Source organism: Carassius gibelio, chromosome A24 (assembly GCF_023724105.1).
Source record: "Carassius gibelio isolate Cgi1373 ecotype wild population from Czech Republic chromosome A24, carGib1.2-hapl.c, whole genome shotgun sequence".
NCBI classification, from domain to species: Eukaryota; Metazoa; Chordata; class Actinopteri; order Cypriniformes; family Cyprinidae; genus Carassius; species Carassius gibelio.
This window is the reverse complement of record NC_068394.1, coordinates 19,096,080-19,114,884: the sequence shown is the minus strand read 5'-3', so window position 1 is coordinate 19,114,884 and position 18,805 is coordinate 19,096,080. Positions and strand designations below refer to the sequence as shown.

Sequence of the window (18,805 nt, the reverse complement as noted above, 5' to 3'; positions counted from 1 at the left end):
CATTGACTTGAAATTTGTATTTAAATCCGCGTTAGGGGCCGTTCGCGCACAGCGTGGCGGAGACGCGATTTGGAACTGTTTAAAACTTGACGCGACGCTTTTAGTAAAAGCGTGCCCGCATCCAAAGTCCAAGACGTCCGTCTGACGCATTTCTACCCAGACCAGAATAAACTAAATCATAGACAAAACTCGAGAACGCGTTCTGTGTGACTGTGTCTGTATCAGAAACAAACAGACGGAACGCAACATGATGGACAATCTAGAGAGATGGGGTTCTCCGAGCACCATTTAACTCAACTGGCGTCTGAAAAATAAATCAAATCAAATAAATAAACCCTTCAGATTTGACGCTGAACAAAACAGGGAGACACGACGCAAAGCTACCAAAGACGTCATCTGACACGAGTCATAGACCGACCAACAATTAAAAACCGAAGCCGAATGAAGCCGAAGTTGGTTTTAATGCACGTTTTGAACAGCTGAGGGCGTCTTAACCAGACGAGGTTAGAAATAACAGCGAGACACGACAACGGCGAAAAACGTCCGTCATACTTAATTCTGCATAGACCAAAAATAAATAAATAAATAAATAGCGCAGACGAAAAACAAGAATAAGGTCCTTTTTTTCCTCTCTGCTGATGTTTATGCAGTAGGCTATGTTTACAGCAGAGCTGTTATAAATGTAGCCTACTCCTGCCCATATCGAGCTTCTATTTGTACGGAAACCTTAATGTGATTTATGGTAGTTTTTAAGGTATGTTTTTTTTATGTATGTTTATTTTATGTCTAGTTTTTTTATGCGTGTTTTTTCTCCTTTCAGCACTGGATAGCTCCTTCAGCCCTACAAACACGCCCTCTGTCAAATGACTGACAGAAGAAATGACCATACACCAATCAAGGGCACTTTCCCAAACCTATAAGGTGATGAAGAAGACGCGATGTTTGTAGTGTTGAGAAGTCCGACTCATATCTCCGAAACGGTTCTTTCGACCAGCTTAGTTCAATGCAGCCGATTCCTAAGCCGTGGACTGGATAAGTTATCTGACCGAACAAGTCTGATTGGCGAATCGGTTCAAATGCTTCGTTTAAAAGAACCGATACAATGAATGATTCCTACGCGAATCGGACATGCACTTGGTGTTATGGCAAATTATTTCTACCGTTCTCATGCTTTAAGAATGGAGTGGACGAAAGAGGGCGGAATGTGTTTGTCATCTAAGTGTGAAGTGCAGACCCCCTGCCTCCGATAAATAGGATCCCCCCCCCCAACCCCCCCTTATTCGATCACGTCTGTTATGGTCCAGCATCACATTGTGAGGAGAGCGTCGGGGATCCTGCACATCTGCTGCGCTCCTGCAAGGAGATACAAGTCCGAGTCAGCATCACTTACACAAACAACGCAAACGAACCTGAGGGGAAAGGGATTACCGATGCATTAATTGTCTTCTGGACAGATATCGGGTATCCGAAATGCGGGAAAATTCCACAGGTGAAAATGCTGTGCTGATTTGATTCATTCTAGCTGTGATTTCTCGCATCAGAATTGGTGATCTGAAGCTGGTAAGGTAAAAGAGCGGGACTGAAGGATATGGCCATATTCCGGATATCGTTACTCTTGCAAGTGGGATTTGTTATAGGATCAAATTATAGATATGTGGAACATGATCGGGACCTAAAAGCAAAGCTGTCCATTTCCAATAAGCACAACAATCAGCAAGCGCACCTCCGGAAACTCCATTCGGGTTTAGCGCTGAAGATTGAGGAACAGGTACCCAGTGAGGTGACTGCGTTTCTGCACACAGGGGATTCCTCCACCTTAAAACACGCCAACTGCTCCAGGAGATATGAGCTGGTGGTGCTGCGAGGAAGGACTCGCGGAGACGCGCGTCACTCCATGCGCAGCGTCCTGGACACGGTCCTTCACGCCACAAACTTCCTCAACATGATCCTACAAACGAACAAGTCCAGACATCACAGCCCCAGACGCGATATGGAGTGGTACCACGCTCTGGTCCGGAGTATCCTGGAGGGAGACATCAAGATCCATCGAGCTGTTGTCACCTTGAGCACCGAGTCCCCTCCTGAAGGGACACCTGTTTACCTTCAGGCCACACGGGCAGGTGGAGAGATCATTCTCCAGGATTTATCCAGCACTGCCCACCATATATTAAAAATCAGAACGGCTGATACAGAGTGGTACCACGAGCATAAAAATAAAAAGACGACCCGTCTCCAAAAACGAGTGCTGAGTCAAGATTTTGCTTCTTTTGACGCGTCTGTGCGCAACGGAGAAAGTTATATTACCGACAAAACTCAGATTCACTGGTCAGTTCCGTATCTGGAGTGTAAAAATGGAAATTTCGTTCCCAGATGGCTCCTGACCCTGTCTGCCGGCTTCTATGGCCTTACACACAACCGAAATCCAGACTTCAGGTAATTTAGATAACATGGATTGTTCAGTTAATATAGTACGACATGATTAAGGTTATATAAATATTTTTTTTTACTCAGAAATTGCCACATTTCACAAACAGTTATGAAGAAAGAGCAAGTAACACAATGAATTAAATGTGAGATTTTGAAGTATAATTTTCTTATATAACTATCTAACAATCTTTATTTACAACTTTGAATTTTTTTATTTTTTTATTTTGTATTTTTACAATTTACAGCGCATGATCCACACAGGATCTGTTATTATTAGGATAACTGTTCTGTTTATTTGGAATTAGTATTGTTTTAATTCAGCTAATTAAATCATTATTAATTATTAATATAGTTAATTCAAGTTAATTTCAATAGTGTTTACAATACAAAGGATTTAAATCCATGTTTTAGTGTGCAGAGTTAAATGTGTCCAAACAATATCCATTATTAGAGAATTGCAACATTATCTAATGCAGTAACAATAATTGTTTTTCATAGTCTTATTGTTCAAATAGTTTGTATTTTATCCCTCGGATGATATTGGTTAGTATGGCAAACCATCACTGCAGGTGTAGAGAGTGCTTCTAAAAATAACCAATGCTGGTTGCATAGCAAGAAACCCCTTGGCCCCCGAACAATCAGCTCACTTCTCAATATACAAACACGGTCATTGGAGATGTTTGGACTGATCAGGCTAACATGGTGGAGATGTTGTGTTCAAGGATCCTCGACTCTGTTCAAAGATGAGTTAAGGGGCGCTGATAACACCGGAGCTCAGAGACAGGAATAGTTTCCTGTTTACTAATTAATCCCACAGGTACCAGCACCATGGACTTAGGTTTTACAGCCACGGTTGTTCATTATAAACTGGTATTATGAACTATAGCTTCTTTTGGGTGAATCATCTGATGTTATTGATTAGAATGCATTCATTGCATAGTTGGACTGTGGTGTGTAACAATTCAAGAACCAAGCTCAATTTGCAGCATATGGAAAAAATGGTGTTTATATCTGCCATCTTCAAATTCTCCAGTCTATCGTCTAAATGAGGAAAGCCAGCGCAATCCAGTGTCTCTATGGGTTTGTTCAGTAGTTATGCTGTAATTTGTAACCTCCCTGTGCAGGTCGATATTTGGCCAAGGCTTTGTCTTATGATGGCTTGTTTCCCCTGTGTGGAGAATTCCGAAACAGTTGCTGGCCATTACTTTAAGGTAGATCCATCTTCTTGTCTTTAGGCCCACTCTTTGCCACTTACTGTATATTTATAAAGGGGCAATGGGGGAGGGAAGGGGTGTTCTCTAAAGCAATGTCTCCGGTCTTCACTCTCAGGATACCTTTCAGTCACTACGATAATGAATAAATGATGAAAGATGTACAACAGCAACAAGAGGAACCTCTCATACATCTGACATTTTTAGATTAATGTTGCATGTTGGAATTTTTAAATGTAGACCTCATCATGGTGGACAAATGTATATTTATGAAGCAAAATGTTTGGGCTATGCAGGTGAAGTTAATTACTTCTAGTTGAGTCTTTCTTCACTTTGACAAATTCCATTATCTGGTGTATCTTGAGCTTATTGACATGTAGAGCACATGTATGACAATTAGTAAGTAGAGTTGTACTTGTGAGAGCGGTGTTCACCGCCAAACAATGTGAGGCTTTTGCGGTTGGTTGGCAGAATATCAATACGTGGTTGATATGGGGTTCTGAGTGTTTTTAGATTGTTGCTTTATGGTTGCTTGGGTCGTCTGTCGTTACTAGGGTATTGATAGTTTGTTCTGGGTGTCTGCTTATTGGCCCAAGTGTCAATGATGTGATCATCAATATTTTGTCAGGATCTATTAATGTATTCAAAAATGCAATTTACACATACTGTGAATTGAATAAAACTCTTGCATGTTATTTATATTTTTAAAACATTTATATATATATATTGGAGGCATAAAGTCAATGTGGCATAATGGTCTGGTTTCATAATAAAGGGTAGAATGAAATGAAAAATCCATATGGTACAAACAACAGAAAAGTATACTTGAAGCAGTGATATGTTTTAAAATATAATTTCTTTTGACAAGGTAATGCTAGTTTAAGTTGTAAGATGTTATGTTGTCCAACTCTCCAAAAACATAATATTATAGGTTATATTGATTAAGTAATAATCCATGATATATGTAAAAATGTGTAACACTGCTGTGTGTCCTAAATCATTTGAAAATATTTTGCTGATTATAAGCAGTTGTCTGGTATATGACTAATTATCAAATGTGGATTGCTCATGAGATAATGAAACACAGTGGCAAACCATTCTAGAAGTTTGAAATTAATTTGCCCTCTTGGCTCCTGATGAGCCACAATAACTGTCTGCATGGTTAAAACCCTCTGAAGTCGATTAACGCGTATAAACGTGATGAGGCATTTTCTCATGATAACGCCGAAATGAACTTAAATTACACTTTCAGTTTTGATCGTACAGATAAGAGCAATATACATCAATCGAATCTATAAAGGGTCTACTTTTTTATGTGAACAGACATAATAACAACAAAACTTTGTGAATTTATAAAATAAATATAACAAACAAGGTGTGCTGTCTGCAGCCTTTGTCTGCGCTGATCTTTATTTAGACACGCGTCATTAAAGTGAACTGTAACTCAGTGAATACTCAACGAAGAGACGAGAGATATATCTATAGAAAGCCTGACATGTTTACTTTTAAACTAAACAAGTGCTGTCGAAAACAAATATTCTGTGATAAAGTAATTCCATTCCATATGAAAACAACGCCATGTCCGTTTTTCACGTCTCCCTCCATTATCTTCTAATGAGACGACGCCCCCGCACTGGACGCGCTATTCAGATTCTAATGTATCACTGAAGCACACAGCTTGAATACACCCTCACAACTGGTTGGTTCTTCAAGTTTTTCTTTTTTTTTTTTTTTACTGTTTGCTTCACGATGAAAGGATTAAGACATAATTCACCCCAAAAAGATGTGATGTGGATTTCCTCAGAAAAAACAAACAAAAAAGAAGCGCTTCATTCAGCAGAGATCATAAACATGAGTAAGTCTCTTTTATATATATTACTTGTACTAGTTTCCACATAACGTTTTACTAGTTCGACTTTTTCTAAACTACAATTCCTGACTAAATGTATAATCAAGTGAAACATTATGAAGTTTCAATAACAATATACAATACTATACCATTCAAAAGCTTGATATAAATAATATAAATCTAACAAATAAATGTAACTGTAACAAATGTAAAAAAACAATGTTGTTCTTTCAATTTATCCCCCCCAAAAACTTGAAAAAATTATCTCAGCTCTTTTCAACATTAATAATAATAATAATAATAATAATAATAATAATAATAATAACAACAATATTTTATTTTATTAAATATTAAATATTTTATTTTTGTAGAAAATCAGATTGTCAGGATTATCAGGATTTCTAAAGGATTGTGTGACTGGAGCAATGTTAAAAATCAGCTTCGAAAGTCAACTTTGATTGTTCCTAATAAACAGTTTATCTGCACTCGCAAGTGAATACTAAATTAATTTGTGGGATAATTAAATATATTCTAAATAAACTACAAACATAAAATTATATAAATTTATTTTGTCCACACATTTTTTCTTGTAACTCCTCCCTCTCAGTCACACAAACCTTACTGAACGGCTCATTATGCAGCTCGTTATGTGGGCCTTTGTCTTCTCAGGTGTAAATCACAATGATATTCATTATAGTTGATGCCTACTCGCATATGACTTTTACCAACAAAAAGTATCTTAAAAAAATTTAATCAATGTATTGTTTTCTCTGAGTGAGTAAACAAGATGGTTTTCACATTATTTAGAAAGAAAAATTCTAGACTATAAGCTCCAGTTCTCAATAGTCCTGAAAAACCAATGTTCTTTATGTGTTTTATTGCCTTGTTCAAGTGATTTAACATTTTTAGTTTTTCACTAACCACGCATAAAACATTTTTTTTCTCAAAAACACAATCATGTACATACATGCTGCTCACATATTATTATAGCCCAGTTTGTGCTGATTACAGTGATATTAGAATTTAGCCATTTAGCCATATACTTAAAAAAGTATAAATGTCAGGGCATGACAAAACTTCTCCAGGCCCCAAAAATACCCTTAGATTTTAGAGGTTTAAGGCTATGTCCTTCTCTCAGAGATTCCTCTATTTTATGTAGCTTTGTATTTATATATTCATTTCTGATTTCATGTATTGAGATCTACTTTTGAACTTAGAAATGCATTTCTCAGTCCTTCCACAACTGCGACCATATAAACCTTGATTTGCAAGCTGGAGTACTGTCCCCAAAGCGCTACAATAATTTTGGAACTTCACAATTATTTAGAATGTTATAGCTTGGTGTAACATTAAGATTTGCCCCCTCATTCGAATTTAAATAACTGTTTGTATACATTAAATAGATCTAAAAGTACCAGAGCTTCTTTTCCTCTGTCAGATGTGAGTGAGGGCTGGATAGAGAGAAAAGTGAACTCTATTAAGGCTGTCCTGTCTGCCAGGGGCCTCTGGGGATACACAAATCCACAATGTCCTATTATAACCCACATGGGCTGTAGGTCCTCTGCCCTACAAGCTCCTGCCAAGAGCCCAAGGGAGCCTGAGTTAGGAATAGGCCAATTACTACTGACATGGTGGACTTAAAGAGACAGCGCTTTTTCTGCAACATCATGTGACATTTGTTTTCCAGTATAGGTTTTAAACGGGTTTGCAAGCATCAAAACAATAAAAAAGTTTAATACAGCTTTAATTTTTCTATACATTAGAATGTTTTCTGTTGTATTCATTCATTCATTCATCCATCCATCCGAGTGAACGTGAAAGTGACATGACATGACATTCAGCCAAGTATGGTGTGACACACACACACACACACACACACACACACACACACACAGACAGACATACACACACACACACACACACACAGCTATCCTTGTGGGGACTCTCCATAGGTGTAATGGTTTTTATACTGTACGGACCGTATTTTCTATCGCCCTACACCAGCCCTACACCTAAACCTAACCCTCACAGGAAACCTTCTGCATTTTTTGATTTTCAAGAAACTTCATTCTGTATAATTTATTAGCTTGTTTACCCGTGGCACAAGTCCCCATGAGTCTGTGTGTATTCAGGTTTAAGTCCCCACCAGAATAGAAAAACAAGTACACACACACACACACACGCACACACACACACACTCGGAGCAGTGGGCAGCCATTTATGCACACACACACACACACCCGGAGCAGTGGGCAGCCATTTATGCTGCGGCTGCCCACACACACACCCGGAGCAGTGGGCAGCCATTTATGCATGCACACACACACACACACACACACACACACACACACACACACACACACACACACACACACACACACCCGGAGCATTGGGCAGCCATTTATGTTGCGGCTGTCCACACACACACACCCGGAGCAGTGGGCAGCCATTTTTGCTGCGGCTGCCCGGGGAGCAGTTGGGGGTTCGATGCCTTGCTCAAGGGCACCTAAATTGTGGGTATTGCTGGCCCGACATTCGAACCCACAACCCTAGGGTTAGGAGTCAAACTCTCTAACCACTAGGCCACAACTCCCCCCCAATGTAAAAGAGTAAAAAAAAAAAAAAAAAACATTAATACATTTTAACCATGATTTACAGAACCAATCCACTAAAATATCATTCAGTGTATCAATAGTTTACATACCAAAAATCCTGTCAGGCATATTTAGAACAAGAATCATTAGATGACATTAAAAAGAGCCCCCCAAAATGAATTAATTATAATTTTAAATCTTTACCAATCTGTGCCACTACCCTTCAAACTACTAGCTTTTACCCATTTGTCAGTTTTTAATAATGTAAAATATAATACAATTTAATATGATCACATTTAGTTTTATATATTTTTATAAGCACATAATAAGCATGTTGTTTAATTTTGTTCATAAATATATATTTTATAGTGAATGACAATGAAACATTATATATTCAGATTTTGATATTTTATTTTCACAGAAGTTATTTGAAACATTAAATTAGACATTTTACTTGTGTATTTTTTTTCTATGTTTTTAAACTCATTTTTACTAAGTTTGATTTGATACATGAATTTGATGCATGATGCATACAATTAGATTTAAATATAAAATAATAAGATATAAAGTTTGCATGTCATTTTCCAAATAGTAAACAGTATATAGTGTATACAGTGCATTAACTGGTATTCCATTCAGAACATAGCTAATATGAATTCACTGAAAATGGCTACTGTTAATATTGATGTCCTGTATGACCTCTTGTCTGAAATAATCGAGTCCTTTGGGAGAAATCCATCCAGTCCTGTGTTAGCTGGAATTAGTTTTAATTTAATTTCAGTTTGGTATAAAAAAGGTTGGGGGCTCATTAAAAAGAAAATGCATGCAGACGGACGTCACCTCTTTTCATCCACAAGTGCTGTTATGCTAATGCAGTCCAAAAAGAAAGGAAGACAGTTAGATAAAATTCAATTAGCCAACAAAACCTGCACAATGAAACAGGAGACTGCTATACACACTCTCTAAAGAGCAAACTGTCATTCTGCCATGGACTTAATGAAATAGATGGATGAAGCATAAAGTATTTTGTAGTATTTGTTCAGGCAGCGACAGAATCTCAGCTAGCTTCAAGGCACATACCTATTGAATGGCAGATGATCTTAAAAACATCCTCTTAATAAATCAAGTGTACTGAAGCATTATGTTTTAGCATGATCTCAATGTCATGTTGTTCTTCTATTTTAAGGAAACAAAATGAGGGAAATGTGGGGGAAATGCATTAGGTTGACAGGACGAGTTTTCACTCAAGGCCCTGCTTGTCATCCATGCTTTGACACAAGCATCATTCCATCGAGTACTGTCGGCCGTTATCAAAATCTTTAATGTCAGCAAGCATTTCAGCCCTTACCCCATTGCCATTATCCAATACCATCAACAAACACGATATCTTCAGACATTGTTCCTTTACAAGGTAAACCTAAATTTTTTTTAATTGTGCATATATTATATTTTAACTGTAGAGTTATTTGATATTAAATTTACAGTTTTTAAATACTGTAAACGTACTAAATTGCAACTTAATTATAAATATATATTTGCAAATATATTTAAGTACATGAACTCATTAAATAGAAGGCTCCAGGCTCAGTCGGAGGGGCAGATATCCTCTGACCAGACGAAACCAGCAGTTCAATTCCAGGCTGCAGCAAAGTCAGATTGTGCAAAAGAATCATCTGTTTCTTGTGGTCTTGTCCCGGTGGTCGTCTGAGACAAGGTCTTTACAGGGGATCTGTACCTGGGGCTCATCTAGTAGTGTTCCTGGTTCTGGTTTGCCTAATTAATGCAGCCTAAAAACTATAAAGAATGTTGTGGTCAATAGTGTGAATGCAGCACTTAGATCCAATATCACTAATAGAGAGATACAACCATGATCAGATGATAAGAGCAGGTCATTTGTAACTTTAAGGAGAGCAGTCTCAGTACTATGATACGGTCTAAATCCTGACTGGAAATCCTCACAGATACCATTTTTCTCTAAGAAGGAATATAATTTTGAGGATACTACCTTTTTTTAGTATCTTGGACAGAAAAGGGAGATTTGAGATCGGTGTATAATTAACTAGTTCTTTAGGGTCAAGTTGTGTTTTTTTGATGAGAGGCTTAATAACAGCCAGTTTGAAGGTTTTGGGGACATATCATAATGGCAATGAGGAATTAATAATAATCAGGAGAGGACCTATGACTTCTGGAAGCACCTCTTTTAGGAGCTTAGATGGAATAGGGTCTAACATACATGTTGTTGGTTTAGATCAGGGATAGCCAACTCCGGTCCTGGAGGGCCACTATCCTGCAGAGTTTAGCTTCAGCCCTCATAAAAACTCACCTGCCTGTATCTATCTAGTAATCCCCAAAACAATGATTGCCTTGTTCAGGTGTGTTTAATTAGGGTTGGAGCTAAACTCTGCAGGATAGTGGCCCTCCAGGACTGAAATTGCCTATCCCTGGTTTAGATGATTTAACAAGTTTATACAATTCTTCCTCTTCTATAGTAGAGACTAAGTTGAACTGTTCCTCAGGGGATCTATAGTGCACTGTCTGATGTGATACTGTGGATGACACTTGCATGGTTAGAATTTGATCTTTAATAGTATCGATTTTAGAAGTAAAGTAGTTCATAAAGTCATTACTGCTGTGATGTTGGGAAATGTCAACATTTGTTGATGCTTTATTTTATGTTAATGTAGCCACTGTATTGAATAAATGCCTGGGGTTATGTTTGTTTTCTTCTTATAGAGATAAAAAGTAATTAAATCTAGCGGTTTTTAATGCTTTTCTGCAGGATAGGTTACTTTCCCACCAAGCAATACGAAATACCTCTAGTTTTGTTTTCCTCCAGCTGTGGTCCATTTTTTGGGCTGCTCTTTTTAGGGTGTGAATGTGGTCATTATACCATAAAGAAACTTAGTCCTGTTAAGTGGGTCAGTAAAGTACTCTAAAGTTCTATTTGCTTTTAAACTACTATATATTTTTTTTTTCTATAAACGGTAATTGACAATGTAATTAAGTATCAGAAAACATTGTATTCAGTTTACACTTAATTATTTTGTTTTGAAGTATTTTGTTGTAATAAGTACTCTTTTAAAAGTATGCTAATGTTTGATTTAAATGTTAAAATGAATTTGAAATACAATCACTTTTGATTTTGTTGCACTGACACTAACTTCATTGCATCTGTTGCAAAAAGTAATGAATTGTAACATCTTAAATTAACTGGATTTATTTAAGTGAGAAACACACTGCTGTTCAAAGGTTTGGGAACATTAAGATTTTTTTTTTTTTTTTAATGTTGTAAAGTTCTTCTGTTCATCAAGGTTGTATTTATTTGACCAAAAATAGAGAAAGAAAAAAAGTAATATTGTAAAATATTATTATAATAAATGATTTTCTTTTTATATTTTCATTCATCAAAGAATCCTGGAAAAATGATCTCAGGTTTCCAACACAGATAATAAATCATGATGTTAGAATTAATTCTGAAGGATCGTGTGTCACTGAAGCCTGGAGTAAGGATGGTGAAAATGTAGCTTTGCATCACAGGAATAAATCATATTTTAAAGTATATTAAAAAAGAAAACTATTATTTTAATTTAATAATATTTCACAATATTACAGTTTGTTTGTTTTTTGTATCTCTTATGAAATAAATGTTTCTTTGATAAGCAGATGAGATTTCTTAAAAGACAAAAAACAAAACAAACAAACAAAAGAAATAAACATTACAAATCTTAATGATCCCAATCTTTTGAACGGCAGTGTCTACATTCATTTATACTAGCAAAACTACTTTATACGGGTTAAATTAAGTAGAAATGGCAGTGTAGCGTTAACAAATGCTGAATGTGAATTTCAAACGGAACATCCAGAAGTAGGAGATATCATGTAGGAATATCTGTCATCCAGCTTTAAGTGGAATGCAACATCATCTTTTTGCTGTTCTCTATGATCAGCTGTTTGGTCATACAGAGCCCAAAATAGTCCTCGGAATGGAGATCTAATTAACTGCATTGTCTGGGTGCCATTCAGTGAGGACGCGTCTTATCTTATTTGGCTCGATAGCTGATATTTTGCTTCATTTCTACAAACAGGATTATACAATAAAAAAGGTATTTGAGGACATCAAAGGTATAAAATCTAACTTGGATTAGTAGAGCAGATGGCTCTTTATCAACACTGTGTGACATGGTATTAGTGTTGTGACAGTTATAACGTAATCACTCAATGCAGTCGCATTACACAAATCTTTTAACTAACCTCTGCCAACAGCAACAATACTAATTATAAATAATAATTATTATTATTATTATAATGATTATAAAAGGAAAATTCTACTGTAACCACTGATGACAGCTGTGTAACTGAGTAGATGATTAATTATGATAAAAGTGCACCTTTTCTACAAATATAGTTTGAAATGTGTGTCTCATTTAAGCAATAAAGCAATAAAAAGCCATAAAATGCATCTTTTTAATCAAATCATATAGTTACTGTTACAATTTAAAATTTGCCTTACCAAATGTAACACAATGTATCAACTATCTATCTGTCTGTCTGTCTGTCTGTCTGTCTGTATGTCTGTCAGTCTGTCTATTTTATTTATTTATTTGATGTTTATGTATTGTCAATTTGCAGGGCTGTCAAAAGTGCAAATTTAAATATAATATATACAAATGTATAATAAATATAATGTTAAATAAATTGATAACAATTTGGGGGGAAAATAGTTAATAGGCCTATTTTGTAACATTTTTATAAAGCAAAAAAGTAAATAACAAAATTTTTCCTATTTGATGCTTCTTAGAGGGCTTTTACACTGCGCTCGTTTGCTGCGATCCGAGCTCAAGCACGATTGTTCCCGGCGCCACCCGCAGCGTTGGTCTGCTTTCACACTCAATAGTTGTGTCGAACCCAGGTGCGTTTGCAGTCACCTTATTTCATCGCAAACGCACACGGAAAACGCATGGAGAACACAACGCGCCTGAGCATAGTTGTTATTTTGGTGCTATTATGCACAGTATAATAATTAATTTTAATAATTTTAATTTTGACTTTCAGGAGTGTGTGGAATCAACCTCGGCTCTCTAGTGTTTTGAGGAAACAATTATATCGACAGTGTTACTTATGCGCGGGATACTTTACTTCCTGAACAAGTGTGCACCCGAGTCCGTGTTGCTTGCACATTCACGCGAACGGCGCCACAGCTCAGGAGCAACCAAACTCAGACCACCTTCTCCAGGTAGTCTCGGGTTCTGTACCCCAGTGCGCACCAGGGTCCGATGACAGCGTTCACATTAGCGATTTTTAATGTGAACTGTGCCCCGTTCCGCACTAAACTACCAGTGTGAAAGCCCTCATACTCTATAATGTATTAGTCAAGCAAGTTAATGTCCTCAAGTCAGAGAAAATAGTCGTGCATTTTAACAAAATATAGATGCCTTGGTTGAGAAAAAAAAAAAAGAATAATAATAAAAATCTCAACAGCTCGAGTCATCTTCTCAGAGAAGATTGAAATACAATCCAATGTCACAGTCTGCCACAGTAATTACAGTTAATTTATACTAATCACAATAATCAACAGGATTTTCATCATCAAGACAAAATGATGGCATTGTTACCAATCCACTTTCTGTCTTGTAAGTTAATAATGACAATACAGAGCCATAGGTCCTATTTGACATTGGATGAAGGTTGTGGCTCTCCAACGCTTGATGAACACGGCCGCCAAAATTAGCACACTTGCTCGACCAAGGTTTCAATTAAGGTGAGCAGAGAGTATTCCATGACTGCACCTTCTGTGTCTGTCTGAGAGGAAGAAAGAGTAAAAGACAGGAAACAGATAGAGAGAAACACAGCTATCTATGTTACCTCAGGCACACCTCCTCTTCATTGCCTGCAGGACCAGCGTTCATCACAGTATAGCGTCTAATGATTTTTCTCCTTAAGTATATGAGAAAGATGGAGTCTGGAAGTTTAGCTTTACATCACTTGCACCAAATGGATTTACTGCAGTGAATGGGTAGCCTCAGAATGAGAGTTCAGACAGCTGATAAAAACAAGACAATAATCCACATGACTCCAGTTAATCAGTGAATGCCTTTTGAAATGAAAATAAATAAATAAATAAATAACGTAACTGCATTTTACTCAGTTAAGGTATACATTGAATTGGCATTTGTAATGATTGCTGATATGTCAAATATTTCAGTGTTTATTCTGTTCATTTTTCAATGTTTAAGAAAGTGTGGTAAAAAAATAATAATGCAATTTTAGCATTCAGGTCAAGTACTTACTTTGGAATATTGCTAATTTTTATCTGAAACCATCAGTTATGGTTTCGGTAAGCAATCAGCATGTTTGTGCAACTTTGGCTTGCTCGGAAATTCAAATTGAAAATGTTTAACTGCCAAAACTAATGCTATGATACATTTATTTAAAGTGGACATATTGTTTTTAAGTAGATTTTAATGCAGCACAGGCAAGCAATTAGGCAGAAGTGGCTGTTTAGTAGATGCCAGGCACGCTGATCTTTATGGTTATTCTCTTGCTGGCTTTCTATGTCATTACAAAGCTACACAGCCACTTCAGGAAGCATTACCTTATTTGGCTCATTTCCATACCGACAACCTTGTCCAGAGGTTATCAATCAGCACACTTCAGCCTAGATCCAGACCTAAGATTTGTTCCACCCAGACAGTAAAACAAACAATATTGCCCTGGTGGTCATTCACTGGCAAAAGCAGACACTGTTCTATGAAATCACATATTTGCAGTTCAGTTTAATGAATTTAGTGTCCAAAATGAAACACTAAACACTTATTGTATGCACTATGTACTCAACTATGTAGTTTAAGTTATTTTGTCATTCAACTTCAGGGTATAATACTGTATAACAGAACTTAACAAAACAGAAAAATCGAGCCACAACACAGTATCTGTATCTTAATTTATGCTTTTTCTTAACTGGCACCTGATTTGCATTTTATTCAGCCCATCTGAACATATATAAATATATGAACATTTATATATATATATATTGATTACTCAAAGCAAAACATATTTATATCAGTGTGAACAGGCCTTTTGATTGCATGGGCATCTGTGCTTCATAATGTTATTTCTCTCAACTGAGACTAGGATGTTGAACAAGCCTGTTCTTAATGTTCCGGCACGTTGACAGCAGGTGTGAGAATGTTGGTGCAGACAGCTGTGATGTGAAACAAAAATAAGCATGCTGAAGAGAGATGCATTTAAAGAGTCAGTCAATTATATTCTTTGAGTTTTTAATTCAAAGCTCCATTCAGCCAAACGATGAAGCCATAAAACATTAAAGCATTTTTGTCAGGCTGTACTGAATAAGTCCATTGCTATCAGTGGTGCCTGCAGGTGTATGGCTGTACACATTGTGCATACCATAAGTGCTCAGACTGACCTGAGATTTGCCCCGCAAACATTTCAGCTGTTGTTATAGGCCTGCGTGTCCAGTATTTCTGTTGACTGAACCAGCCATGCCATTAATTATCAGTATATTGCATGCCAAAATCAATTTCTGCATATAAATATTACGCCAAATAGAAGCAGAAAATTGTGCTATACGCACTGTCATGAGATCGGCTTAGCCTACAACAATTAATTTGTTGGCTATTTTACAAATGGGAATACAACTAATTCATGACAATGTTTTCAAGCAACCCGGAAAAATTATAGTGAATATATATATATATATATATATATATATATATATATATATATATAGCATTTGCTGCATGGAGAAAATAAAATAGGCTAATAAATAGTTCACATATTAGACAGAAATGCTTAGCAGCAAATCCTTTAAATTTTAAGGTATTCAGAACAGAGCAACATAAAAATCTGAAAACATAAGCAGCTATACAATTATAGAACAAAGCTTTATGTATATGCCATTAATTGTACACAATTATAAAATAAAACACAAATTGTAATGGGCCTGTTTTAGGCTTTTCCTTATTTTTATATTTTTTAGACATTCATCAATTATCGCCATCTCATCTTTAGATGTGTCTTTAGAGAGAAATGGACAGATTACATAATTAAAGGGGGGGTGTAATGCTCGTTTTCACTCAATATCCTGTTAATCTTGAGTACCTATAGAGTAGTACTGCATCCTTCATAACTCCAAAAAGTCTTTATTTTTATTATATTTATAAGAGAAAGATAGTCTGTACCGATTTTTCCCGGAAAAACACGAGCGTCTAGAGGCGTGACGTGTGGGCGGAGCTAAAGAATCACGATCGCCAGTAGGCTTTTGAGTTGAGAGCATGTGGAAGCTGTGACAGATCCAGAGGCTGAAATTTAACAAGAGCAGCATCAGCAAAGGCGGTATGCTACGTGGTATGTACTGAAACTGTATATATTTGCTTAGCGGTTTTGGAAAATGACTAAGTTCCACTTTATGTCATCTTTTTTCTATTTATTTTTTTTTTCTTTTTTAAGCTGTACATGTGGAAAGTGCAGTTTGATGACAACATCGCATGTTGTTTACTTGATGTGCTTACGCGCTGATAGCTAAGTTAACAACACAGAGATATTTGAAGCAGTTTTACTCACCGCATGTGGTTCCAACACACAATCGTGACCCTTTTCCGTTGGGACTGCATTATCCTTAAGAAATAAACGATGTGCAATCCGAAATGCAGGGAACAAACAAAAACACTTGCACAACTCCGTTGATGCTCTGTAAAAATAAACTCCATCCACTGGTCCCTTAATGCTGTTTCTCTTTTGGTAATCTGTGCAGGGTTGTCTTGCCCTGGCAACCAAAAACACACTTCTTTTGTGAATTTTCGCGACGCTCGCGCTCTGATCAGGCTGTGCACAGCCTCTCTCTGCTCTGCTATACGGGAGCGCACGCTCTTCCGCTCTCAGTGCTCTGCTATACTGGAGCGCGCGCTCTTCCGGCAGAAGAGCGCGCACTCAGGACCCATATAAGGAAATTCCGCTCCATCTAACGTCACACAGAGCCATACTCGAAAAAAACTTTCCGAAACTTGTGACAAACCGGAAGAGGTTTTTTTGGAACAAAAATACTCCTTCAAATGTACAACTTAATTTTTGAAACTTTGTCCATGTTTAGCATGGGAATCAAACTCTTTAACAGTGTAAAAAACTCAGTATGCATGAAATAGCATTTCACCCCCCCTTTAAAGATTCTATTTTTGATTTGAATTTTTTCACTTTTAAGTAGTAATTTAAAGCTTTCTATATATTTTTTTATCATGTCTGTGATGCAATTCGCTGAATTTAGGTTCATCATTGTGGAGCCCTCCTATTCAAGACTGAGATGACGGAAAGCGTTTGTTTTCTTTATTTTATAAAAGCACAACATCTTGTTGATATTGTGAGTGCACACAATTAAAACTAGACCTAGAATTATGTATTACTCTTACCTTTATGGCTCCGTAATTTAAGTTGTTTCCACTGAAAAAGAAATGCAAGTTATCAATTATTTTTACAATACAAATCACTGCAAAGGAACTTTACAGAAAATTAAGTTTCCACAATTTTTAGTAGTAGCTTATCACTGTCAGCGGTGGCTGTCAGTTCATGTGCATATGTCTCGATCGTCAGATCTACTACTGCATCTGGACCTGGACGTCTCTGACTACAATTTTTTTTTTTTTTATTAATCCAAGACATAGTCAACCAGACAATAAACTAAATAAAATTGTTATATGCTTGAACTATTTTATATGTAGATTTTATTTTAGGCAAGTTGTGATAATTTGAGAAGGCTAAATTGATCAAACATATAGGCTATGATCAATTCACTGTCTGCCGCTGGCCACTTGGTTGTAAATACTCCAAACGTTTTTCTAAATTATATATATATAATACAAAACGAAATATGATAACTTTTCATTACATACAAAACTATTTTAATAGCTGAAACAGTAGTATAAGCCTTTATTGGAAAAGGGGGAAAAAGACTGGCTAGGGCCTATATTTGAGGCCCGTGGCGTGCAGGGCTGTAATCCAGTTCATTCAATGCTCTGTGAGCATGCTCTTGATATATGTATTTTACAATTATGTTGAGTTTAAAATGTGTGACACATTCGTTGTGCTATCACTGATCATTTGGTACCCCCGATTGACTTTAGCAGTGACATAAATTTTGTGTTGTGCAAAGTTTACTGCTTCAGTTGTTGTGGCGTTCATTCACATTGTTTCAAGATTAGTGTAGAGTTCTCAGATACATTTTAAATAATTGATAAAATTGAAAAAGTTTTAGTGGCAAAAAAAAAAAAAAAAAAATTGTGAATGAGTACTAGTCAGGTGAAATCACTATTATACTTATTAGTAGGGGTGTAACGGTACGTGTATTCGTACCGGACAGTTTCGGTACAGGGCTTTCGGTACTATGCACGTGTGTACCGAATGACCGAATGCAATATTTTGTGTGCGGAACATAGGTACATTTTCGTGTTTCCAAACCAACATAGTCTCCGCGTTCAGCACAAATCCCGCCCTGCAGCTGATTCTAAGGCTGGTGACACACTGGATGCATGACTTGAGCGAGTGCGTTTCTGCTGCGTGTCAGTTGCGTGACGGCTGCTTCGCGTTTTCTGTGTCTTTACACGCCAGAATCGTGCCTGACGCGGCGCTGGCGCGCTTCTGCTACTGTAGAGCCCCTTTCACACTGCACGTCGGACCCGCAATATTCCCGTAACATTGCCTGGTCGCCTTCTGTG

The 18,805-nt window shown here is 36.9% G+C and overlaps 1 protein-coding gene across 1 annotated transcript in view; it reads left to right on the top strand.

The window, feature by feature from the left end:
* Window positions 1–1,306: 1,306 nt before the first annotated feature.
* Window positions 1,307–18,805, top strand: part of LOC127946374 (probable G-protein coupled receptor 158) — a 106,285-nt gene continuing 88,786 nt past the window's right edge. The window contains exon 1 of the mRNA XM_052542912.1: window positions 1,307–2,433. Within this exon, the coding sequence (XP_052398872.1) occupies window positions 1,589–2,433 (845 nt within the window). The 5' untranslated portion in view covers window positions 1,307–1,588. The remainder of the gene's footprint in view (window positions 2,434–18,805) is intronic.